General features: G+C 40.9%; 2 protein-coding genes across 2 annotated transcripts; both read left to right on the top strand.

Moving 5' to 3' along the window:
- Window positions 1-5,550: 5,550 nt before the first annotated feature.
- srgn (serglycin) lies at window positions 5,551-13,406 on the top strand. Its single transcript, XM_070962809.1, has 4 exons — window positions 5,551-5,696; window positions 7,625-7,766; window positions 12,135-12,379; window positions 12,488-13,406. The coding sequence occupies exons 1-4, from the start codon at window positions 5,642-5,644 to the stop codon at window positions 12,592-12,594; spliced, it is 549 nt and encodes a 182-aa protein (XP_070818910.1). The 5' UTR covers window positions 5,551-5,641; the 3' UTR covers window positions 12,595-13,406.
- A 560-nt stretch (window positions 13,407-13,966) lies between these two features.
- vps26a (VPS26, retromer complex component A) lies at window positions 13,967-22,367 on the top strand. Its single transcript, XM_070965203.1, has 9 exons — window positions 13,967-14,046; window positions 15,272-15,421; window positions 15,999-16,074; window positions 16,559-16,715; window positions 17,730-17,894; window positions 17,993-18,099; window positions 18,375-18,476; window positions 18,637-18,746; window positions 19,691-22,367. The coding sequence occupies exons 1-9, from the start codon at window positions 14,044-14,046 to the stop codon at window positions 19,805-19,807; spliced, it is 987 nt and encodes a 328-aa protein (XP_070821304.1). The 5' UTR covers window positions 13,967-14,043; the 3' UTR covers window positions 19,808-22,367.
- Window positions 22,368-22,611: the final 244 nt, after the last annotated feature.

Here is a 22,611-nt window from a genome sequence, read left to right as displayed (position 1 = left end):
ATACACACTTACAGTATGTAACAATACCAATGTGTGATTTTTACTTATAGTGAAAAGCTAGGTGTAAAATGGTTCCTCAGTCTTTGACTATAACTAGAATTAAATAATTTAATGACTGTGGAGTAAAAGGTTAAAATTGAAGTCTATTAAATTGCTTAATGCAGAGAAAAGTCTAGAATGATGTCAGTTAAAACCAAATTATCTCTCACTGACTTTGACAATAGGATGATTCTCTACAAAATTTACAATAGATCTCAGCATGTATCTTTTTGTCAATTACGTCTTTATATTATTCATCTCCCACAGTTTGCCGTATTGGTACAGTGCTGTGTACATTTACCACATTGTGTGGTTGAACAAAAACAGCGTACACTCGTCACAGATGGCAGACATAAAGGGACATTTCATTTCACGAATAACAAGTCTGAAGCAAAGAAACGGACCAGCTTTCTGTGTGAGGTCCCTGATTTCAATCTGCTGCATTTGACTTTATTGAGATAATCTGTCAATTCTGAGATTCAGCATGTTTTTGTAAGGGGAAGTATTTCCAGCAGCAGTTCGATGTGTGTGTTGATGCATGAGTGATTTCCAACAAACCATGAGTTCACCCAACTTTGCCTAAGTCTATGCTGCTTCCTCTCTGAAGGCATTATGACTTTGTGGTGAATCAAAGCTGCCGCTGGGCGAGTCTGGTGACACCGTGATGACAGGACTAATGGCCGTCCATGTGTCCCCAGCTGAAGCAAATCTTTCAGCTTGTAGTAACCTCTGTGGACATGCAGACGGATGTTGGAAACATTGAAATATAGCTAATGCAGATGTTTCTGTACACACACCTGGTTATTTATTCCTTTAATTTGTCTCTCATCTCCACCCATCTGTATGTGTTCATTAGTCCAATATGTGAAACAGGCACCTTGTCTGTTTGTCTCATTAGGCCTTTATTACAGTGGTTTCTCCATCAAGACATGAGAAATGTGTGCCAAATGTTCAAGAGAACTGAAAGGCAGTTTTACAAATTAATTTCATCAAATAATCATCACCAACACATCCCCCCACCCACCCACACACACACACACAGGCAAGCAAGTTAAAATACTGACTGTGACGTAGATTGCAGTTATAAAACATTATTTATGCAATGGCTTCTTGCTGTGGAAACAATGTTGATGCATTAAAACCCGCAATGCCTGCTTTCATGTATGCTCCCACAGACTTTCTGATGCTTGTCAAAACGTGTATTGGCATACCTGCTCGGCACGAGCTACTTGAAACTAATTTGCTGTGTATGAGACCTGTGCCAAGAGAACTTACTGGAAAACCCACCCTTACACAGAATACACATACAGACACACACTAAGTTTAGGATTACATTGAGCTTGAAATGTGCACATCAGAGCTGAGCAACGTCTTTTGTTGTTGTTGTTGTTGTTGTTGTTGTTGTTGTTCTTGTTGTCGTCGTTGCTGTTGTTGTCAAATGGCAAGAATTACTAAATATGTGCCTGCTGAAAAATCAGGTGAGCTGCGGTTTATGTTCGTGGGAGTGTGTGAGGCATTAAGTGATGAACCCTAAAATAAAATGACTTGAAAACATCTTGTCTCATTGGATGAATTTAAACTTTTTTTCTTTTTTTTTTTGAGATTGTTTCTGATGTTGCTTGTGTGTGACTGGCTGTGTTTGTTGTGTGTCTCATCTCTGTACTTCTTTCTTCTGCTGTAAACTTCTCTTATAAGAGATCTTGATCTCAGTGAAATTACTGTATCATACCTTATAATGACAATGACTTTGAGTAGATGAAAATGCTGACATATGACACATGACTTCATAGTTTCCCGACACTGAACAAAAAACGCAGGCGTTGTCAAATGTCACATCATGATTCACATTCCTTTTGAATGCATTGCACAAGCCATGTACATTACAGCTGCCCACATACACCTAGTCTTACATTTACCACACTTTTTTAAAGAAATAAAAAATGATTACATTAGCTGATTGCGGCCATCAGTCACTACTTAGCTTCCCTCACAACAGTCTCCATACAGAGTCCAAACAAGTCTTGTGTGCAGTTTGGTGAAATTATCCTGTTGTGTTTGCATATATGACTGTGTGTGTGTTTGTCTGTCTGTCTTTTTTCATGTGTTTCTGAGAGTGTGAAAATAGTGCTGTCACTACGGCCATAAACTCTGGTTACTCAGACAATAGACTTCAATCCCACATACTGTGTCAGGGTGGGGATGGAAACCAAGTTGACTAACAAAAGTGACTTTTTATAGATGCAGTAGCTCACTGGCTGCTGCAGAGAAACACATATCAGACTCAGTGTCAGTGACTCTATGAGCATTGTTGTGTTTGAAATTTTTTGAGTGAGTGTTGAGCAAAGGAGAGGAGCATTGACATGAGAAATGCTGCATGCATGAATATGTGTCTCATAAATGTGTCACTTATAGTGTGTGTGTGTGTGTGTGTGTGTGTGTGTGTGTGTGTGTGTGTGTGTGTGTGTGTGTGTGTGGCGAGGTTGGGCAGGCTAGTGTGTCATTTCCTGAAGGAAAATGATAGCAACTGATGTTACCACTTCCTGCAGCATCATACCAATGTGTCAGCTGAAACAAACTGTTTTCTCTCTCTTCGGGTCTTTTTCTCTTCATGTCTGATATGCACAGGACATAGGCATGAGCACACACAGGCACACAGAAGAAGAAGATGAAGATGCAAAAGAAGAAAAAGAAGAAGAAAAACATGATAGGCAAGATGAAGAATGTAGTATTGTTCAGTGTTCTGTTGTACTGTATTGTAAATACAGTAACATATACACACACACGACACATGCAAACAGATCACTGCATCAGACCCAAAGCTGTCAATACATCATAAACCACAGTTGTACTCTGTGTGTGCAACACACAACGAAAGAAATCAAGTGCCAAAGATCATTAAGACAGCAAAAAAGAGGCGATAGAGAAACACCCAAACATTTAAGACTCATTAAAGATGATGAAGGCGGGTTGTGCAGCATCACTGCATGCTTTGATAAAGGCTGCAGTGAAATGGTGCACTGTGAGATTAAACTGCTGATTCTCACAAAAGGTGACACAAAACCGCAGACGTTATCATCTTAGTTCTTCCCATCATTTGCATTTGGAGCACCAAAACAGCACTTGTAACTGATGAAACCAACGCTCATGAAATGTTCATGGACTAAACCCTGCAGACCCTTCAGCAGGTGCACCAGTACGGATGCATCTTGTGCAGACAAACTGTACAGACACAACTTTGACACTGACGTCCAGTTCAGGAAACGTTTTTCATTATGTTGGTATTAAATACATGAAGATGAGTATAACCTTGTGTCTATCTAATGTTATGGTCCTGCTTAAAAAAAATGATACAGAATATACATGACGTATGTATGCAGAGAGAGTGGATTTGTTTTCTAATGATGACACCACTGAGGGGGAAACCTAAAGAAAAGCTGAGGTTTGAGAGATATTAAAGATCCCCTTTAACCACTTCAAAATTGCCTTGTTGTCTGTTCATTTTCATATGATCACACAACCTAACTCCCCTCGTCATGCCATAGCACTGTGAGCCACAGCAAGTGTATACAATACAGTAAACAGACTGCAAGCTGACCGAGACTATTGTTTTCTATTTAGAATAACATGGTTTTACTTGAAAATCTAAAAAAAAAAAACTTTCACAAAACAAACTTTGCAGATGTTTTCTGCTGCTCACTTGTTTTGGATAGAAGAACAGAAAGTAAATTTGAAAAGTAGTACCAGGGACAATGATTCAACGTCTGAGCCTGTAATATACTTTTCGTTTCCCAAGCACATACTTTACAAATATTGGATGTTTTTTTCTGAATCTGCAAGAAATTGATATTAGAGAGCTGCATCCCACAGGTTGATCCCTGTGTGTCCTGATCCGTGCATCTCTCCCTGCTGTGGAACTGTGACAAACAACTGCAACAACACACTGAATACTTCTTGTTCCATCCTGACATTTACCCGTCATTTACACTTCCTTAACATCACATGCTCATTGCATCACATGCTTTTAACATGAGTTACGACTTTTTCGTGTCATCCTCTTCTGGTTCCAGCCCAGGAGTATCCTGAGCAGCCTCTGAGTCATCATCAGTGGAGTTAATCTTATAAATACACTTCATCTGCCCTAGGCACCGGGACATACCAGGTGTCTACTCTTGAAATGTCCTGACTTGTGTTTACCAGCACAGGCTGACATCTCAGAGAGAAAAGCACAACAGATGCACACAGACATGAGATGAGCAAATTAAAAGCAGTGTTATCACAGGATAAAAATGCTACATTATAAGTAAATCCTGCTTTGAACATTTTACTTGTGTAAAAGTCCAGGAATATTAGTACCAACATGTCCTTAAAGCATCAAAAGTGATTATCATTATATTTATATTATTAGGATATAGATCATTTCACGTGGAAGCTACATTTTAATGTGTCAATGGGGAACTTAATTAAACTACTTTATACAGTTTGAGTAGTTTACATTATACATCATATTTCATAAGATGATCATATATGTTCAATGTCTTTTTTTGTGAAGTAACTAATAATTCAAACAAACAAATGGGCAGTACTTGAGTAAATAGTGCAACATTTCTCTGAAACGTAATGTTGCAAAATATAAAGTGGCAGAAATGCAACTAACCAGGATTAAATTACCTCAAAACTGTAATTAAGCACAGATGTTGGGCAAAAGTACTGTGTTCAGCTAATGGCAAACATAACCGTGCACACATGAACCTGCAGCACATGAGGAGACAAAAGAAAGACACAAATACACACAATGAAAAACAGGTGCACACACACACACCGGCACACACAAACATTTGCGCATCCTATAAAAATGGGACACTTCTGTGCTTTGGGGGTCTCAGGAGATGAGGCTGCTGGGTTTGGGGCTGGGGCCAGCCACACTCACACACGTTGCCTTTCCTTGTGTGACCCGCTGAAGTTGCCGTATGTCGGTCTCTTATTGCTGCTGAATGGCTGCATGTCTCAGTCTCTGCTTCATTTCTTTTTATTTAGTCTGGTGGAGCGACAGCAGAAGAAGGCGAAGTTAAACTGGATGAAACCACAACCAAAAGAGAGCTGAGGGGCGATGCGCAAACATCACACCAAAGCGAGCGTAAAAGTGCTTTTTGCAATGGCGAGAGATAAACCCAACAAATCCACTTGAACTGAACTGAATTCACAAGGAAGCAGAAGCTCTCAGAGATTCTATCGTCCTCTCATCGCAATAAAAAACGAGCCCGCGGTCAATTAAGACAAATTGTGGCTTCCTCTCTGTCGTTATTATCAGAAACACAGATTGAATCTTTGCTTCTATCTGCTGGTATTTCCTCAGTTCGAGTGCGCAGTTACGCAAACCTGATATCTGATATTTGAGGCAGCTAATGCAAAAGTTTCCACTGAGGATGTTAGGTCACTTTCTACACTAGAAGACTTCAGGAAACCATGACGCACTCAGAGGGCTGAGCTCTCCTCAGGACGACTTGGACTGTCTGAGGCAGCTCACGTTATTCTTCAGCAACAGCCTGAGGAGGAGCGCCTGCGTGTTTTCTCCGCGTTTTAGTAAAGAAAGACAAAAGTGAGGATGAAACTGATTCTGTTCTTCGTCATCTCCTGCCTGACCTTACACACTGGGAAGGGTAAGTCCACTGTTTCTTAATCTGAAATACTTGTTGATGTTGAGGTAGATGTCGCAGCAGACTTGGTGTTTTTCAGGCTGACTGTAGTGGATCCCACGTCCTGACAGCTCAAGTTCACGTCCTCACACTAACAGAGCAGTGAGTGGCCCAACGTGGGCCATCAGGGGTCCTTTGATTGACAAAATTAGGAACCGATCCGCTTCACTGGTATTTGACTCCTTGTGTCAGTCAGTTTATTGAGTAAATGAAGTATGACTCACTGGTTATCGTCAGGCTTTCTCTTCCCTCACTGCGCTGATGGTGTATCTTCCCACCTGTACCTACCTTTAAAGCCTGAAATAACACCAGTAAAACATCCTGTTTCTTTACATGTCACATTATGATGAAGAACAGGGTTCAGCACTGCCTGATCTAGTTCATATCGAATCGGAAAGAGCAAAAGCGTTTCATTTTCCGAGGGAGGTTTTGATGTGGCTTCTTCAGCCCTGTGAACATGTTAGGGGCTTTCTGGACTCTCACCATGACACAAGGCGGCTGGTTTCGGGAAGGACACTCCAAGTGGAAACCCTGATAAAATTAAAAGATAAAGGAAAATCCAATTGTGTGCTTTTTGCTAAATTATATTTGGTATTCAGAGTTTTTAATTCAAATAGTCGTATTTTAGCCTCTGCATAAAGGTATTAATGAGCCATCAGTAGCCAAAGTATTACTCCAGGATTGTGTGTTTTCTATAGTCTTTTTTAAAAGAAGAAAGTTATAATCTTGTTTAAAATAAGGATCTTGTAATTATTGTACTTTACTAGGCATAAGAACAGCAGCTAAATCCAAATTGTTTAGTTGAATTAGGATTAGACATGAAATGATGAATTGACACTTTAAAAAAATGCATGATACCGTATATATTCATATCATATGTGACACTGTTACTGGCCTTTTTTACTGACACAAAATTCAAACCATTTGACACAGGAAGCCACCCCTCAGAAAACACCCAATTTCCAGTTAAATGATACTGACATACTGTCACATATTCACAGCCTTTATGATGGTGGTGGAGGTGGTGGAAGAGGAGATTGCCTTCAGCAATAATATCAGCGTGATGCAGAAATGTTACACCAGCTTCTCAGAAGGAAAACACTTTGTTTTGGGTTTTTATGTTAAAAAAAAGCTTAATTTGTGATTAAGATTTTCCAAAAGCCATTAAACATTCTGACAATGCCAAGAGCTGAACAGCATGGACAAAACAGTAAAAAGGGGATTTTGGCAGAACACTTGTTCAGATGTTGTTGAATGCAGCATTCATTAATCCATAGCAGAATACAAAACATCTTGTTTTTATTTTCATCTGACCTTTATTTTACCGGCCAAGACATTAAGAACAATTTCTTATTTACAAGGATGGCTTGGCAAGTGCCAGAAGGGGCAATGAGGGGGAGGGGACATCAATCATCGAACAGTCAAGAACCCGTGATCAGATGATTAACTTTGATAGCCCTCAGCTACTTTCTTTACTCCGGATAGTGGTGTAAAATAACTGTTGATGCTTTTAGCATCAGATAAGCTCCACGAAGAACTTGCTATGATGTGTTGAGAAAAAGCTGTGATGCCGTTACTTCCTGTGAACACATACTACTAACACATTACTGGAGACAATAAACAGCCCAGAAGCCCTTTACAGAAACCTGTTGCAGAATAATGTTGTAATCTCCTGAAAGACTCCGGATAAGGAACTAGTAAATCCTAATTGTCACACTGAACTGATCCAGATGAGCAGTCAGATGTTGCCCAAGACCCCTCTTGGCTGAGGTGAATTGTTGCATAAAGAAAGAAAGAAAGAAAGAAAGAAAGAAAGAAAGAAAGAAAGAAAGAAAGAAAGAAAGAAAGAAAGAAACAGAAACAAATATCAATGACCTTCTTTCTATCTGCAGGAGCACCGATAACTGCTGTGTATAAGTTTGTGAGATGTAACCCTGAGGGCGACCAGGCCAACTGTGTGACTCAACAAAGTCCACGGATGGCATGGAGTCCAGACCTACCAGCCAAACTGCCTGCTTCAGCCGCACAGTATCTGTAAGTATTCATGTGTTGTGTATGTGTGTGTGTATCGGTAAGAGGGTGTGCAGGCTTGGGGTGTGATGGTGTCTTTGCTGAAGAGTTGCTCAGAGTACTGTGAGAGTGTCTCGGCAATAGTGAGATCACTGTCAAAACAACCATCTCTGTGATAATACTGTTGTCAGATAAATGCAGACTTTAAATATAGAAATGCTGATGCTGCATTGGATCTGATACCTTGGTTAGCACAACTCCAGCAACACAAACTCTGCCTGTGTATATTCATGTGTTTGTGTGTGTGTGTGTGTGTGTGTGTGTGTGTGTGTGTGTGTGTGTGTGTGTGTGTGTGTGTGTGTGTGTGTACATAAGTGTGAGGTAGGTGGCCAAGAAAAGCCAAAATAGGAGACAACGTGGAGGGACAAAGAAAAACAGAGGGACTGTCAGAGAGAGGGCAGGGAGGCCACAGCTGGAATAAGGAAGACGTAAAGAGTTCATGCAGATGTTGATCGATGGCAGCTTTTGTTTCATGATGATTTTACCTCAACTTTGTCCAGATTATTTTAAAGTAGATATTTGTATGGTATGCACGTCTTGAGAAGACAGTACGGTGGGAAAGATGGAGAAACTTGTTGGTGTCTAATGAGCTGTAAAGAGCAAACGTATAATGGGAACTTACTTTTGATGGATTTCAACATCTTAACTCATACAGTATACATGTTATCTTAATTCTCTGTGTGTGCGTGTGTGAGACAGCTTCAGTCGAAGTGCTTTCAGTCAGCATGCTTGAGCTCTGTGTGCTGCAAATGCAGTTTAGTCAGATAGATCCCATGCACTCATTATCATGTGGGTGCAAATCCACTAATTGCATGACTTGACACTGTGCATGTACAGCATGGGTGCAGTTCGGCTTCAGAAAATTAATCTCTTAGATGTCCTGTTTGCCGAGCAGTGCACGTATTGGCAGCAGTTATGGTTATATAACCAGGGCCATACTGTGCTATGTCATCATGTCTTCGCCATAATATTTTAGATTAGTGTTTGTCTGTCTCTGATCCACTTGTTGGGTGAGTTGTCTGTCCAGTTAGTGTAATGCATGTAAGGATAGGCTAAACCCCTTTGTGCCACTGAAAAAAAGTTAGTGAAATAACTGCAGATTATGAATCCCAAACAGAGGGTTCTTGAGCATAAAAGCAAATCAGCGAGCCACATTTAGTGTGAGGGCCTCATTTAAAATGAAAGTGTATTTGTCACAGGAGGTTTTTAACTCAGCGGAGCTCACATATCCTTCGATGCTACGCTCTCCATGTCAACATAAGCACCGCATTGGATTTTCACAAAGGTAAATAAGACAATAAATAGTTCACTGTTTTTTTATTTTGTTTCTGCACCTGTGCTTTATAATACGATGAGCAACATCTAACCAACTTTCACCTGATAATCACAGTAGTCTAATAGTTACGCTGTGTGTTTTAATATACACATACACATTTACACACTGAACGTCCGTCTTTGTCCTCTGGTGTGGACAAGTTGATCAGTTTTTTCATTTCTCCATGAACACTTTCCTCTCAGTTTCTCCCCTTGCAGAAGTAAGAGCTGTGAATACATTTTAGTTTTAATAGTTTCAGCTCAGAAGGAATTCAAGCCATCCTTCCTTACACCTTCTGTCCAGATGGTTCCATTTAGCTGGACGTCTCAAATTAATGAGCCATTAATGAATTTTGTGTGTGTGTGTGTGTGTGTGTGTGTGTGTGTGTGTGTGTGTGTGTGTGTGTGTGTGTGTGTGTGTGTGTGTGTGTGTGTGTGTGTGTGTGTGTGTGTGTGTGTGTCTTGGTGTTAGCCATCAGTTTTCCCTTCTAGAGTTCCTCTTAAGTGTCATTGATCCTGACAGTTAAAATCTTTTTCATTTGAAAAAGGGAACTTAAATGAATATCACAAATCACATTTTATCCGGCTGCAGTCCATTTACAATCTTGTTGAAATCACACAGTGTCTTTTCAATGGGTTTGATCAAGTGTAGCTTTATATATATATATGGTATAATGTATGTTACTCCACTGAGGCACAACTTTTACTTTACGACTTTTACCTGGTCTGATCAATAAAACCAGATAAAAGTCCAGCTTAGAGCAAAACAGAGGCGAGGAGTGTAGACAACAGAGGTCAATTGGAAAAGACGGTTGGGGACAGAGTGAATGAAAGTGGATTGCTTTAGAAATTCTCGTTAAAGGTCTGTTGTTAGACGTGGCCTCCTACATCATTTCAGTTTGCTTTGAAACACCAGGGCCTCAGCAGCAGCCATCTCTTTTGCAGCTCGCCTTGAACAGGAAGCCAGAGGGAAGTGTTGAGAGGAAGTGGGCTGTGACGCTTGGTGGGCTGCTGCTTCTGGTCTATTGTTTTTTAGTATGAGTATGTGCCACACTAGTCTGTTACCTGTGTTTTAGCAATAGCACGCAAAAAGGATACATTAACCTAGTCACTAAACTGTTTCTGATTTATTTCAACAACCCTTCAAAGCAGAATATGATTAACGACTCAGTCAGTTCAAGTCAGGTTCATTAAATGCTGCTTATAGCTTTTGATTTTATAAAAAACAAAAAAAACAAAACAGGAATTCCACCATTTAGAGGGTATGAAAGTAGAGTTACTCCAAAAAACCATCAGCAGTAGCAGGTTATGAGGTTGACAGCTTTGATATGTTTTGACGTTTTGTCCTACAAACTGTTTAAAGGCAAATGTGTTTTCACTTGTTCTGGCTAATTAGACTTCTGCTCGCTTGATGGTGGAGTTAGGTGAGGTGGCCAAACTTCATGAACCACTAAAAATGATAAAGGTGTAACTCAACGCTAATAGGAGGGTCAGACAGATGTCTTTAAGCACAGTCTGCGCATGTCCACACAGTCCACAGACAAGTCACATGCTTTTTCTTTTTTACTTTTAGTCTGTACAGCAGCTTCCCTTACAAAGTATGTACTGTTACATGCAGTATGCAAACAATTGTGTGTGAGCTTTGATCCTCTTGCTCATGTATCTGTCACAGTCCATAACACAAAGTTGAAGGAAAAAAGAGAGAGCATGCGATTCGTATTGCAAACCTCGCACAAACACTGCTGTGGGTGGTTCAGTCGATGTGACAAATCATCTGCTGCGTAGAGCACTGTTGGCCAGAATTGCCAGAAAAGCATGCTGGCTTTCATTCTGCAAAATGCGACCGGATGCAGCAGCACATCCTGGTATGTTTGGCACACTACATTTGACACACCATGTACTGGGACATACTAGATCTTTTTCAGGCATGCCAGATACTACAGCAGCATGGTGGCTGGAATGCAGCAAAGGTCTAATCAGGCAAAATAAGTGAAAACCCCTGTTGGCCTTTAACCCTATGACATCATCTGCTTACCTGATGCACACCTGGTGTTTATTAGCAGCTGTTTCCTAATAACTGTTCAAAAGTAAAAATCGAGAGCTTGAAGCCTCCCTTCATTTATTCATTCAAAATGGCTTTTGGTTGTTGTTACTCTAGCATGCAGCATGATATATGTGCAGTGTGGCTGCAGCTAAGGATGATTTTAATTATCCTACCTACACTGGTTATTTACTCCATTCATTTTTAGCCTGTAAAGTAAAAAGATAAAAATACTGAAAAACACCTGTTTTGATTTACCGCAGCTGAGGGAGATGTGTTCAGATGTCTTGTACAGTCATACATGTCCTCATCTGAGAAGCTTGTGCCAGCAAACATTTGTGATTTTTGCTTGAAAAATTCTGAAGACGATGAATTGATTATTGAATAGCTGACAAGTTCAGTTGATTGTTTAATGGACTAGTTGCTGCAGGTCCAATGTACAGAGTTTGACTCTCGAAGACTGTCTACAAATTGATCCTCCACAGGGAGAAAGCTTCTCTGTGCTCACCTGACATGCTTTTTTATGATGAGTGCATACAAGGAACTTAAAGAAGTGTGATGTGGAAACTTGCAGCCTCCAGCACGCAGAGAGTGGGCTGCACACTGAAGAAGAGGAAATGTTACACATAGAAGTTAAACCTATGAAGTGAAAAATATTTACATACTCAGATTCTGGATATAAAATGAGGGTGGATGAGTAAATCTGCTTTTGAGAGTTTGTAAGTAGTCTATTGAACTAACAAACTGTTATTTAAAGTATTTTTAAATGTCAAAAACATGTTTGGTGGGGGCTGATGGAGTGTCTGATGTTTAGTTTGTGAAGTTTGTTGTTGCACTGAAAATGTCATCAGTGATGAGGTAACATGAAGGTAAGTATTATTTACTGAAGTGACCGAGCTGGACAGCGTTGTCAGACAGCAACAAGCTGCCAAACTGCACCAGCATTCTTTAATGACTGACTCTCATTCTGTTTCCAGAGAGGCAGAGCCTGCTGAGGGTGAGAGTCCACTGAGGGAGGAGGGCGAGGAGGAAGATGTGGTGGAGGAGGAAACACCAATGTTGGGTGAAGAGGGGGAGTCACCTATGTATTTCATGCCTGAGGAGGGTTCTGGAGGTTATGAAGGCTCTGCAGATTACGTTATGCAGGCAGACCGGGCCTTTGAGACAGCTGAAAGTGAGACAGGCTCTGGTGAGTCCTGGACAGAGAAAGACATGAAGCTCGGTAATTTTAGGGGGGAAATGTTGTGATTTGAATGGATTCAATAGTTTTCGAGGTCCTCATTTTTTCTGCTACATGTCATCTGATTTGTCTTTAATTTTCTGCTTGCAGGTGGGGACAGGATGGACATGCGACGGCTGTTTCCCAGCAAGTCTCTGGTTGGTGAGGCAAAACCAGCTGAGCATGAGCTGAGAGAGGACCACCTTCTGCAGCTGTAGGCTGCACAGCCACCCATTAACAGACACACACATACACAAGGCTAAGCATCTATTTTATTTCCACCCTGTCAATTCAAACAAAACAAATATTGTATCGCCACCTGGTGGTGGAAAACTTCACTGCTAGGAGATTGATCAAATATGAGCCAAATATATCTATTTGTATTTGCAGTGTTACTGATGACAGTTGTTCTCTTCAGGGGCAAATGAACAATTGTATATACGGAAAAGTACCTGCCAAAGTAAAAGAATGATCTGCTTGAATGAGACAAATACACACTTTAATTTAGTTGGCAGTGTCTTTTATCAGTGCTTTCTTGTGGAAAGGATGTGTACGTTGGAATATTCTTTTTAATATGAAATCAGAGATATGCTTTCAAATAATTGTAATACCAGTGCAATAAGGTTATTCCTTTGTCCGTGCATTGTTCACTCTGTGCAACTGTGGTTCCAAACATTTTGTTTTATTTCTTTTTCTTTTTTTCTTTTTTTTTTGGAGCCACAAGGCCTGTGCTTTTTTAAGACACACAAAAACCAAGACTTATTTATATTCTTTGACCCCTTTGTCTCAAATTTTGTGACACTTTACACTTACCCAGGGGGTTGTGCAACCTATTTGGGGAACTTTAGGTCTGCAACATTTAACAAGAGACTCTTGCAAACCCAAATCCCTCAGGGATGGATTCATGCAATCTTAACCACTGTGAGCTGGAATATATTCAAAATATGTTACGTGCGCATGCATTCAACATCCTCTGCATTGTCTGATTTGCATTTGAAATATTTCTATCAATAAAGGATTTATAACAACAGTATTCTGGTATTTGTTCTGTCAACCGTTAATATGTCTCCACAGCCACTTGGGTAGTATGTGAATCTCAGGTTTGGATGAACAAGGTTTGAATGAGTTGATCCTCTCCTGCTCCAGACTTCATTTTTTTACTTGCTGAAGATATGAGAGATGATCTTTGGATGCTTATAGCCATAGAACTGATGAGCTTCATTTTAATGTAAAGTATCCCACTCAAAACACATGCTGGTTACAAGTTTTAATGACCAAATTCAAGGATCCTTTTTTTAAAGGCTTCTCAGATATTGGTATTACCATTGAGTGGGCTTTAATTAAAGTGGATATTACACTATTACATAATGACATAAACAAAATAATTGGTCAATTTGTTGCCTCCTCCCAAAGGGAACCTTGGATCAATTTACAAATGTAATTACAAATTAACCTGATGTCTTCTCTGATTATTATGACGTGAGTAGTGTCAGGAGTCGTCGGGGAAAACGCCCCTTTGTGTCCCATTTCAGGCCCCGCCCCCGCCCCGCCCACACACACCTGACCCGGGTCACATGACGGTGAGCCTTGATACTACCTCCTGGTTCAGGCAGACAGGCTACACGGAGCGAGGCTAGCTGTTAGCTTCAACTGTCTAGACGGCCGAGATGGTGAGTGTGAAAACAAACATCAGCTGCTGGGGCGACGCTGAAATGAACCGAGGCAATTATTCAGAAAAACCCAGCATTTACACGGACCCCGAGCTCCACTGACAGCCGCTGTTTAACTTAACCCGTCAGGAAGGCTAGCTGGGCTGGTCGAGTTAGCTTCAGTACGAGGCCGTCTCTGCTCTTTCAGTGATGTTTTAGCTAAAGTTAGCCAACGGCCCAGCAGCTTTCCCTAATGAAGACAGGAACAAGAAGTGGGATTAATAAAAGAAGTGATTTTAGCTTGTATGTTTTCCCTCGAACTGGCGCTGCAAAGTGGCTAAGAGAAATGTTAATGTTAGCTAACGTGGCTGGTTAGGTTGGACTCCGTGTCACATGCATGTTGAAGTACAACTCTTGAATTCCCGTGAATATTTTTATGTTTCAAGATTGTGTTGATGGAAAAGCGTCTATCGCTCATGTGTTGAAATAGTTCAGGACAAAATTGCACTGACGGACGTAGTCGTGCTGCGTTTATCGTGTTATTTGCTCCTCTGTGGCACATGAGGTTGTGTTTGGACTCTCCTGTAATACATATGCGACCTATTACGGGACACACTTAATCAACGCATCCACTCGTGTGACAGGCAGTGATTGGTCTCTCCTGACATTTTGATGATGGGAGTGATCCCTCCGGATCCTGCGTGCTGAAGCATGTGTTTGTGAGTCTGTGCCAGCTCAGAGGAGAATAATGCGTCTGTGCAGCTGGTGAGGAGTAATTGAGTTAGTGTGACATTTAGACAGGGAGGAGCTGTGGGGAGTCACCTGGATGCCACAGACTGACTGTCCAGAGCCATCAGTCTCACTCATTTGCACGCACTTACACTCAGCTATAGATGTTAACTAATTGCAGACAGCTCAATCTGTGGTCACAGTCCATCGAGATGTGTGTTAACAAAGTAATGCATTTGGCTCAATCTGTTGGAGTTTTAAATTGCCTGTAAACTATAAAGCAGCCGTTATTCTCCTTAAAGGATGTTCAGTTAATGCTCTTCATGATTAGTATAGCAAGGAGCCTTTTCTTCTCTTCACAGCACATCCTGATTTTCTGTGAATGAGGCCTAAATCAGTGTACTAATGAGACAACCCATCAACTAGTCAGCTTTGAACAGGCTGGCCTCGACAGATCTGAAACAGTCTGTTACTGTGTGTAATACTCTGTTTTCTATGGCATGCTTTGGGTTTTCAGAGTTTCCTAGGAGGTTTGTTTGGGCCGGTATGTGAGATAGACGTACTGCTGAACGATGCAGAGAACAGAAAGACAGCCGAGTTGAAGACGGAAGACGGGAAGGTGGAGAAACACTACCTGTTCTACGACGGAGAGTCCGTGTCTGGCAAGGTAAACTTACATTCACTATAAAGTGCGCTGTTCAGTAAGTGGGTCCACATACGAAGAGTGATTTAAATTTGCTGTCATTTCATTTATTGGGTAACAGCACTAAGTCAGCAGATAACGTGCTTCTCAGCCATAAGGGCAGAGTATTTTGGGATGCTCTCTTTAAGTGAGCCCAGTGGGAAATTAAGGCTCTTTTGATGCGTGTGCAAGATTTGCTCTGACTTCAGGAGAAAGTGAAGCATCTAAGTTTAGGATCCAGAAATGTATCAGCTGATGTATCTGCTGTATTAAATAATATTGAGTCTGTCCCATTTTACATTCACCTGTGATGTTTGTCTGATTGGTCCTCTGTCATCAAACAGGTTTTTCTGAACACCTTAACCTGTTTGAACCAGCAGATGTAATAACAAGGGATCTCTCCTGTCAGGGATGTTTTATGTGTTCTGTTTGGGAGGACACTCGAGTTTTTCCCCGTCAAAGCCAAACACGTTTGTAAATGGGTAATATTGTCAAGCTGTCACTGTGACCGCTTGCTTTTTGGTTGTTATGTTGCTTGATCTCATCAACTGTTCCTCTCAAGGTGAATCTAAATGTGAAGCAAGGAGGAAAGCGACTGGAGCATCAGGGCATCCGCATCGAGTTTGTTGGACAGATAGGTGAGCATGACTGAAGTGGTTGCTTTTATCTTTCTGTTATCACTCCATTTGTCAAGAGGTGTAAAGTGTATGCAGAGTTAACTGATTTATGATTATGAGGAACTCCTCTGTTACTGTGATGTTAGCAGGATGGTGCTGATGGCTATGTTCTGTTTAACACTTCTAACCTTATGAAACCAGCTCCATGAAATCTTTGAAATGTTTATTGAGTGCATTGGGCTGTGAAACTACTTGTCAACAGTCGACCGTTGGCTTTCTCATGTGGCTAAAAGGTTTAACAGAGCATGTGGTCATCATGTGCAGCCTGCCATAGTGGAGCAAAACCCTCCTCCAGCTGTATTTGCAGCAGGAGGAGGTGAACGAGAGCGATGTGTTAGAAGAGCATGGACTTAGATCAAACCAATGTATAAAACATTTTGTAGTGTGTGTAAAACTGTGTTGAGTCACACAACAACCACTCTAAAACCACTCTGCTGTATTTCAGAGCTGTTCTCTGATAAGAGTAACACCCATGAGTTTGTGGACTTGGTGAAAGAGTTGGCTCTGCCTGGAGAACTCACCCAGAACAGGAGCTACGACTTTGAGTTCATGCAGGTGGAGAAGCCCTATGAGTCCTATACTGGAGCCAATGTCAGGCTAAGGTATATTTATTATACACTTTGACATGAGGCAGACTGCAAGTTCTGTCATGTGGCCGGCATGTGTTTTAGTCCACTTTGAAGTTTTTAATGGTCAGTGAAAGACTCGCTTCCGAAATAGTCGGGACGCTGTGTAAACTGTAAATAGAAGCAGAATGTAATCATTTTAAAATGAAGTGTGTTCACCAGTAATGGTTTCACAGAGTGTTCCTGAGCTCATGCAGTCATATCTTTTATACAGTCATGTGTTCACAAAGTGGTGAACTTCCCTCCATCCTCGCTTGTGAACGACTGAGCCTTTCCAGGATGCGCCTTTCAAACCCAGTCATGATACTATCAGCTGTTACCAGTCAACCTGTTTACCTGTGAAGTGTTCCAAACAGTCTTTAGTTGCTCCTGAACAAACTGGTTTGAAACATGTGGCTGCATCAAATTCAGAATTAGCCGATATCTGCAAAAATCAATGAAGCTGACGAGGTCAGACACTAAATATATTGACTTTGTGCTGTTTTCGTGTATGTGTGCAGAAACAATAAGCAGATGATCGCATTCTGTGTTATTTGTTTTACACAACGTCCTAATTTTTTGGGAATCTGGGTTGAAGTATCCAGGTTCAGTCTTATGGCAGCGGACAGTCTGCAGGGAGCTTCTCTCTGGATTCCCAACAGGTTCACAAATGTGTTGTCAAACAGCACGGCCAGTTTTAAGATGTCATTTTGACATTGAAGACTTTCTTGGTTCATTTTAAATCTTTTATGACCAATCAGTTAATCAAAATTTAGTTTGTTCGTGGATAATTGAAGCATTGCTTAGTTGCATCCTCATGTTATTAATAATAAATCTTAGAAACGGCCCAATTCTGAATTGAAAGAACAGCATGTGACAGTTGACTAGTCAAACTCGTCAAAAGGAGAAAGGAAAAGACGGTTGTCAGAGATTGTTACAGCAGGGACTTATCTTTGGATCTGCAGCGTTTTCTGTCTGACTCTTAAAGCTTTGGTTGTCTTTGTCTTGCAGGTATTTCCTCAGGGTGACAATAGTTCGTCGTCTGTCTGATTTAGTGAAGGAATACGAGCTGATTGTCCACCAATTAGCCACCTACCCAGACGTCAACAACTCGATCAAGATGGAGGTCGGCATTGAAGACTGTTTGCACATTGAGTTTGAATACAATAAATCCAAGTAAGATCAATATCACTCTGTTCAAGTCTTTATTGCTTCCTCAGCAAACCCAAATAAGAGCAGTTTGAGCAGCTTCTCTCCATGTGTCTCTTGGTTAGATATCACCTGAAGGACGTGATTGTTGGGAAGATCTACTTCCTGCTGGTCAGGATCAAGATCCAACACATGGAGCTGCAGCTCATCAAGAAGGAGATGACAGGCATAGGTAAGAGTCCAGGGCAGCCATGTTTCAGATGAAGTGAACATAGATCAGGTGGTAACACCCAAGTCTCCCCTCTGAGGGATTAATAAAGTGTTATCTTAAGCAGCATGACTCTGTGCTAACTGTGAGCTTCCTCTAGCTTTAAAATGCTGCAGTTGGTATACTCTTCTGTAAACTGATTAGGTCCCAGTAAGAGCATAGAAACTTCCATCAGCTCTGCTCCACTTTACTGTAGTCTGTCCTGCTCACTTAATGTGATCGTTGTCCTCCTTTCTCAGGTCCCAGTACCACCACAGAGACAGAGACGGTTGCAAAATATGAGATCATGGATGGAGCTCCAGTTAAGGGAGAATCAATTCCCATCAGACTGTTCTTGGCAGGTGAGTCCTCTTCTTCTCTGGCCATTACAGTTTAAGTATATAGTAGAAAGCAGACTGTGTAATGTCCCCTGTTAATGTCCATTTTATTAAAGAAATAAAGTAGGCATATTTTTACTTAACGTTTGAGTGACAGCACATCACATGGCCTGTTTCCTTACAGGATATGACTTGACACCCACCATGAGAGATGTCAACAAGAAGTTTTCTGTACGCTACTTCCTTAATCTGGTGCTGGTGGATGAAGAGGACAGAAGATACTTTAAACAACAGGTAACACGCTTATATATACAGCAGAAGTATTCTACATCAGCGAGCTGATGTCTGTCTCTGTTTCTGCAGCACACAGAGACACACATGGAGTATGAGTGCTATCCCAGCTGTGTCTGATTGTGTCTAATGCTGCAATTTGTCAGTTATCTAGAGTAACACTGTTTATTTAAACCAATTTAGGCCATCAGCAACTGTTTTACTGAGAATACATAAAATATTAAGTAAACTTAGCCACCAGCTAAGGTACTGCTGTTTAGCATCTATCAAGGTTCCTCAGATGCAGGTGCTGTTTGTGTTACTGCACCAGAGTCTGTACAGAGCTGAGCCCTGACAGACTTCCTGATACAGGTTCTGCAGGTCAACCAAACATGTTTTTGGTATTGCTAAACAGTTAGCATCATTGTTGAATGTGAGAAAATAAACACAAGAATAGACAAACACTTCAAAAATAAAAGCCAAGATTACTGCCGTGTAAGTGAAACATGTTGATGAAAGCAACGTACAGAATACAACCCTGACTCCAGAAAAGTTAGGATGTTGTGTAGATCTTCAATAAAAACCGAATCCATTTTGCAAACCAACAACAGTTTAACTTGTTAGAAACATGTTGCTGGTGTCAAATTCAGAATAAACATATATTTACAAAAATCAAAGAAATTGATGAGGTCACACGTTAAATATATTAACTTTGTGCTGTTTTCAATTGAGTTTGCAATGAGTGATGGACCCAGAATGTCTTCTCCTGAGTGAAGGGATAAACTCAGCAAGATAACTGTTAAAGTACCAAATACTTAAGACTGTTCAGGTACATGTACACAGGACATTCTTTTAGTTGTTTTTCTTTCAGATTGTTTTTTTTGTATGCATCTGTTTTGTCTACTATTATATTTTTGATTGGGATTGATACAAGTTTTCATGTATGTTCATGTTTCCTGTGTGTTTAGGAGATTGTTCTGTGGAGAAAAGCTCCAGAGAAGCTGAGGAAAAGAAACTTCCACCAGCGCTACGAGTCGCCTGAGCCGAGAACCCAGCCAGTTAGCGCAGAGCAGCCAGAGATGTGAGGCGGCTGCTGTGAACTGAAAACACACACAGACACACCCCAACTCTTCACTGCTGAACAGCCAGAGGCGTGAACGCTGCCCCACTGTCTCCCTGGACTGAGAAATGTCTGTATACATGAACACACATAACATCCCTTCAGACGCCCCCCCGCTCACCACTCCACAGCTTCAGATGTGAGCTGTGTGAACACCATCAATCTCTCCCCCAGGACTGAAAACACGCTTGCATACAGTCGCAAAAGCAAACAGTCAAAGTAGGCTGAATGCTAAAGGTTAAAGCAAATCAAACCGACCCAAGTAAGGAAGAGTGAGACTGAAAACACACACCATACAAGCCATACAGTCTCAGTTTGCTGGATGCAAAACAGGAGCAAAGACGGAGAAAGAGGAGTGGGCTGCAGACGATCACCATCACCATCTATCCCTTACCTCTGCTACTGGAGCTTTTTTTCTTTGCATATTTGGACAGTGGTCATCCTGGACTCTCTCTGGCATCCTCCCTCCCACACGCACTCCAAAATGACACTTTCTAGAGTCCAGCCAGAGATCAAAAGACATGCAGGGATCAGCTTGAACCACGAGCACGAGAGGCTAAGCTATGAGTCAACAGACGCTCTTTGTGTATTCAAAATGCCTGATTTGAGCTATCACAATGCCACTGTGCTCTCATTCATCCAGCGGGCATGTATGACACTCCAGTCCACAGACTGCTCTTTCCATGGACTGTCTGCTTGGTCAGGAGAGGTTCGGTGCAACACATTTCATCTTCTAGTGTGTCTGTGCTGTAAACATGTTACTGGTTTCCAGTTCCAGTCCACATCTCACTTCATACAGGAATGTTTTTAAGTCAAGACGGACATTTCAATGCCATTTATTTCTAAAATCATTTAGAGTTGCAGTTAATAATTATTTTCATCATGGATTAATCTGCAGATTCTCAATCGTTTAATCTATAAAATAATAGAAAAAATTGAAATGTGTCCGTCAGAATTTCCTATCCACATATATGTTATTGTGACCAGCAGTCCAAAGCCCCAGAATATTCAGTTTACTTTCACACAATGGAGAGAAACGCAGCAGATGTTCACACTGGAGAGGCTAGAACCTGTTGAAAATGATTGAAACAATATAATCGATCACCAAAGTAGTTGCTAATCAATCAATAGGTTGCAGGTCTGGAAGTGTCATACACTGAAACTATCGTCTTCTAAAGTCAAGATGTTTCTCTGGCACAGCATCTTTTTTCTGATCTTTAAATTGATGTTTTTCTATGACTAATCCTCCTTGTTTGTCTTGTAAGAGTTGGTTTACCCCCCCCCCCCAAAAAAAAAAAAGATTCCCAGCCAGATATGTGGATTATGGAGATGAGCAGGGAGTTAAATTTCAGCCTTTGAGCACCACAGGCGGGATTCCATTGACCTTCATTAACTGGGGTGGAGACAGAAGTATCAGAAAGAGAGATCTCAGACCTAGAACACACTGAATCTGTATAGGTAAATATAAAACCTGTTCATTTGTAATTCGGTTAAACTTAACCTTTGAGCTCACGTGTCAGGGCTACTGTCGGCTGACTCACTTCAGCTGATGTCAGATATAGAAGTTGAAAGCTGAAAATATGTGAGCAGCAGCTTCTGTTTATATTTTAAATGATTCATTAGAAAAATGAAATGATGCTAGCCACGAGCATCAGACTGTAGATTGAGAGTTCTCATCGGTTTCACTTTCCTTTCTTTGGGTTTTTTGAGCTGGTCTGTCTGGTATCAGTACAATACTACTGTTAATGACTGGCTCATGTCTGCTACTGTGAGCACTGGAAAGGATGCAGTATCCATACACTGTAAAATCCAGCAACGTTCCACTGTGACGCTCAGACCGGCAGTTCAGGTCCTGCTTTAAAGACACACACACAGCTTTTGAATTTGCCCTTAAGCGCTGATCTGTGGCCAGTTTTGCACTTTCCCCTCTGATGCTTAACTTTGTGTGAAAGGGGCGTAGAAGCTGAAACTAAACATCACTCAAGGACAGCTTCGCCTCAGAGCTCTCCTGTGTCTGTAATGGAAATGATTCTGTCATTGATATATCACTACTTATTTTAATTGGACTTAACTAAGGACGATATTTTGTTGCTTTTTGTCTCTTTCGTGTGGTCATGCTGTTACGCGTTTCATTTCAGAAACTTGTGAACACTCACATCTGCAGTCCAGATGTACAGTATTTGTTCCTTCACGCTAGTTTGGACTTAACAATCTGGTTTCCTTTTGTTTGGGAATTGTGTAATTTATTCGCAAGTAACAGTTTCTTTCTCTCTGCGTTTCAGACATATTTTCTGTCTTTCTGAACACTGTACAGGTAGGGTTTCTTTGGTGTACTTTAAATACCTTCAGTGGTAATGAAGAGACACTTAAATGCCAAAACTCTGCCGGTCTTATCTACTGCATGTTAATCTTTACACAGTGTCTAATCATGCCATTGATGTGTGTGTGTATGATAATATGTGTATATACACCAAACCCAAATATATAGCTAAAATGAATCATGAATAAAGAAAATTTATACTGAATATCATTTAAACAGAGCTTTTTTTTAAGATAATTACACAACATATAGTCAGAAAAGTTATTCTGTTCTATATAAACAGGTACATATCATCAGGTTTGTACAAAGAGAGCATTAGTTATCCACTTTCAGAGAGACTTTAATTACTTGATTCCCTACTATAACTATTTCAGGCATTTCTGCAAATACAGTCAATGGAACCATTGCGCATGGTATTGTCTCAAGCCAAGCTTTAATAAACGAGCCCA

The sequence above is a fragment of the Chaetodon trifascialis genome, chromosome 1, assembly GCF_039877785.1.
Source record: "Chaetodon trifascialis isolate fChaTrf1 chromosome 1, fChaTrf1.hap1, whole genome shotgun sequence".
In the NCBI taxonomy this organism is placed as follows: domain Eukaryota; kingdom Metazoa; phylum Chordata; class Actinopteri; order Chaetodontiformes; family Chaetodontidae; genus Chaetodon; species Chaetodon trifascialis.
Note: the sequence above shows the minus strand (reverse complement) of the source record. Positions and strands in the feature narration are given on the sequence as shown.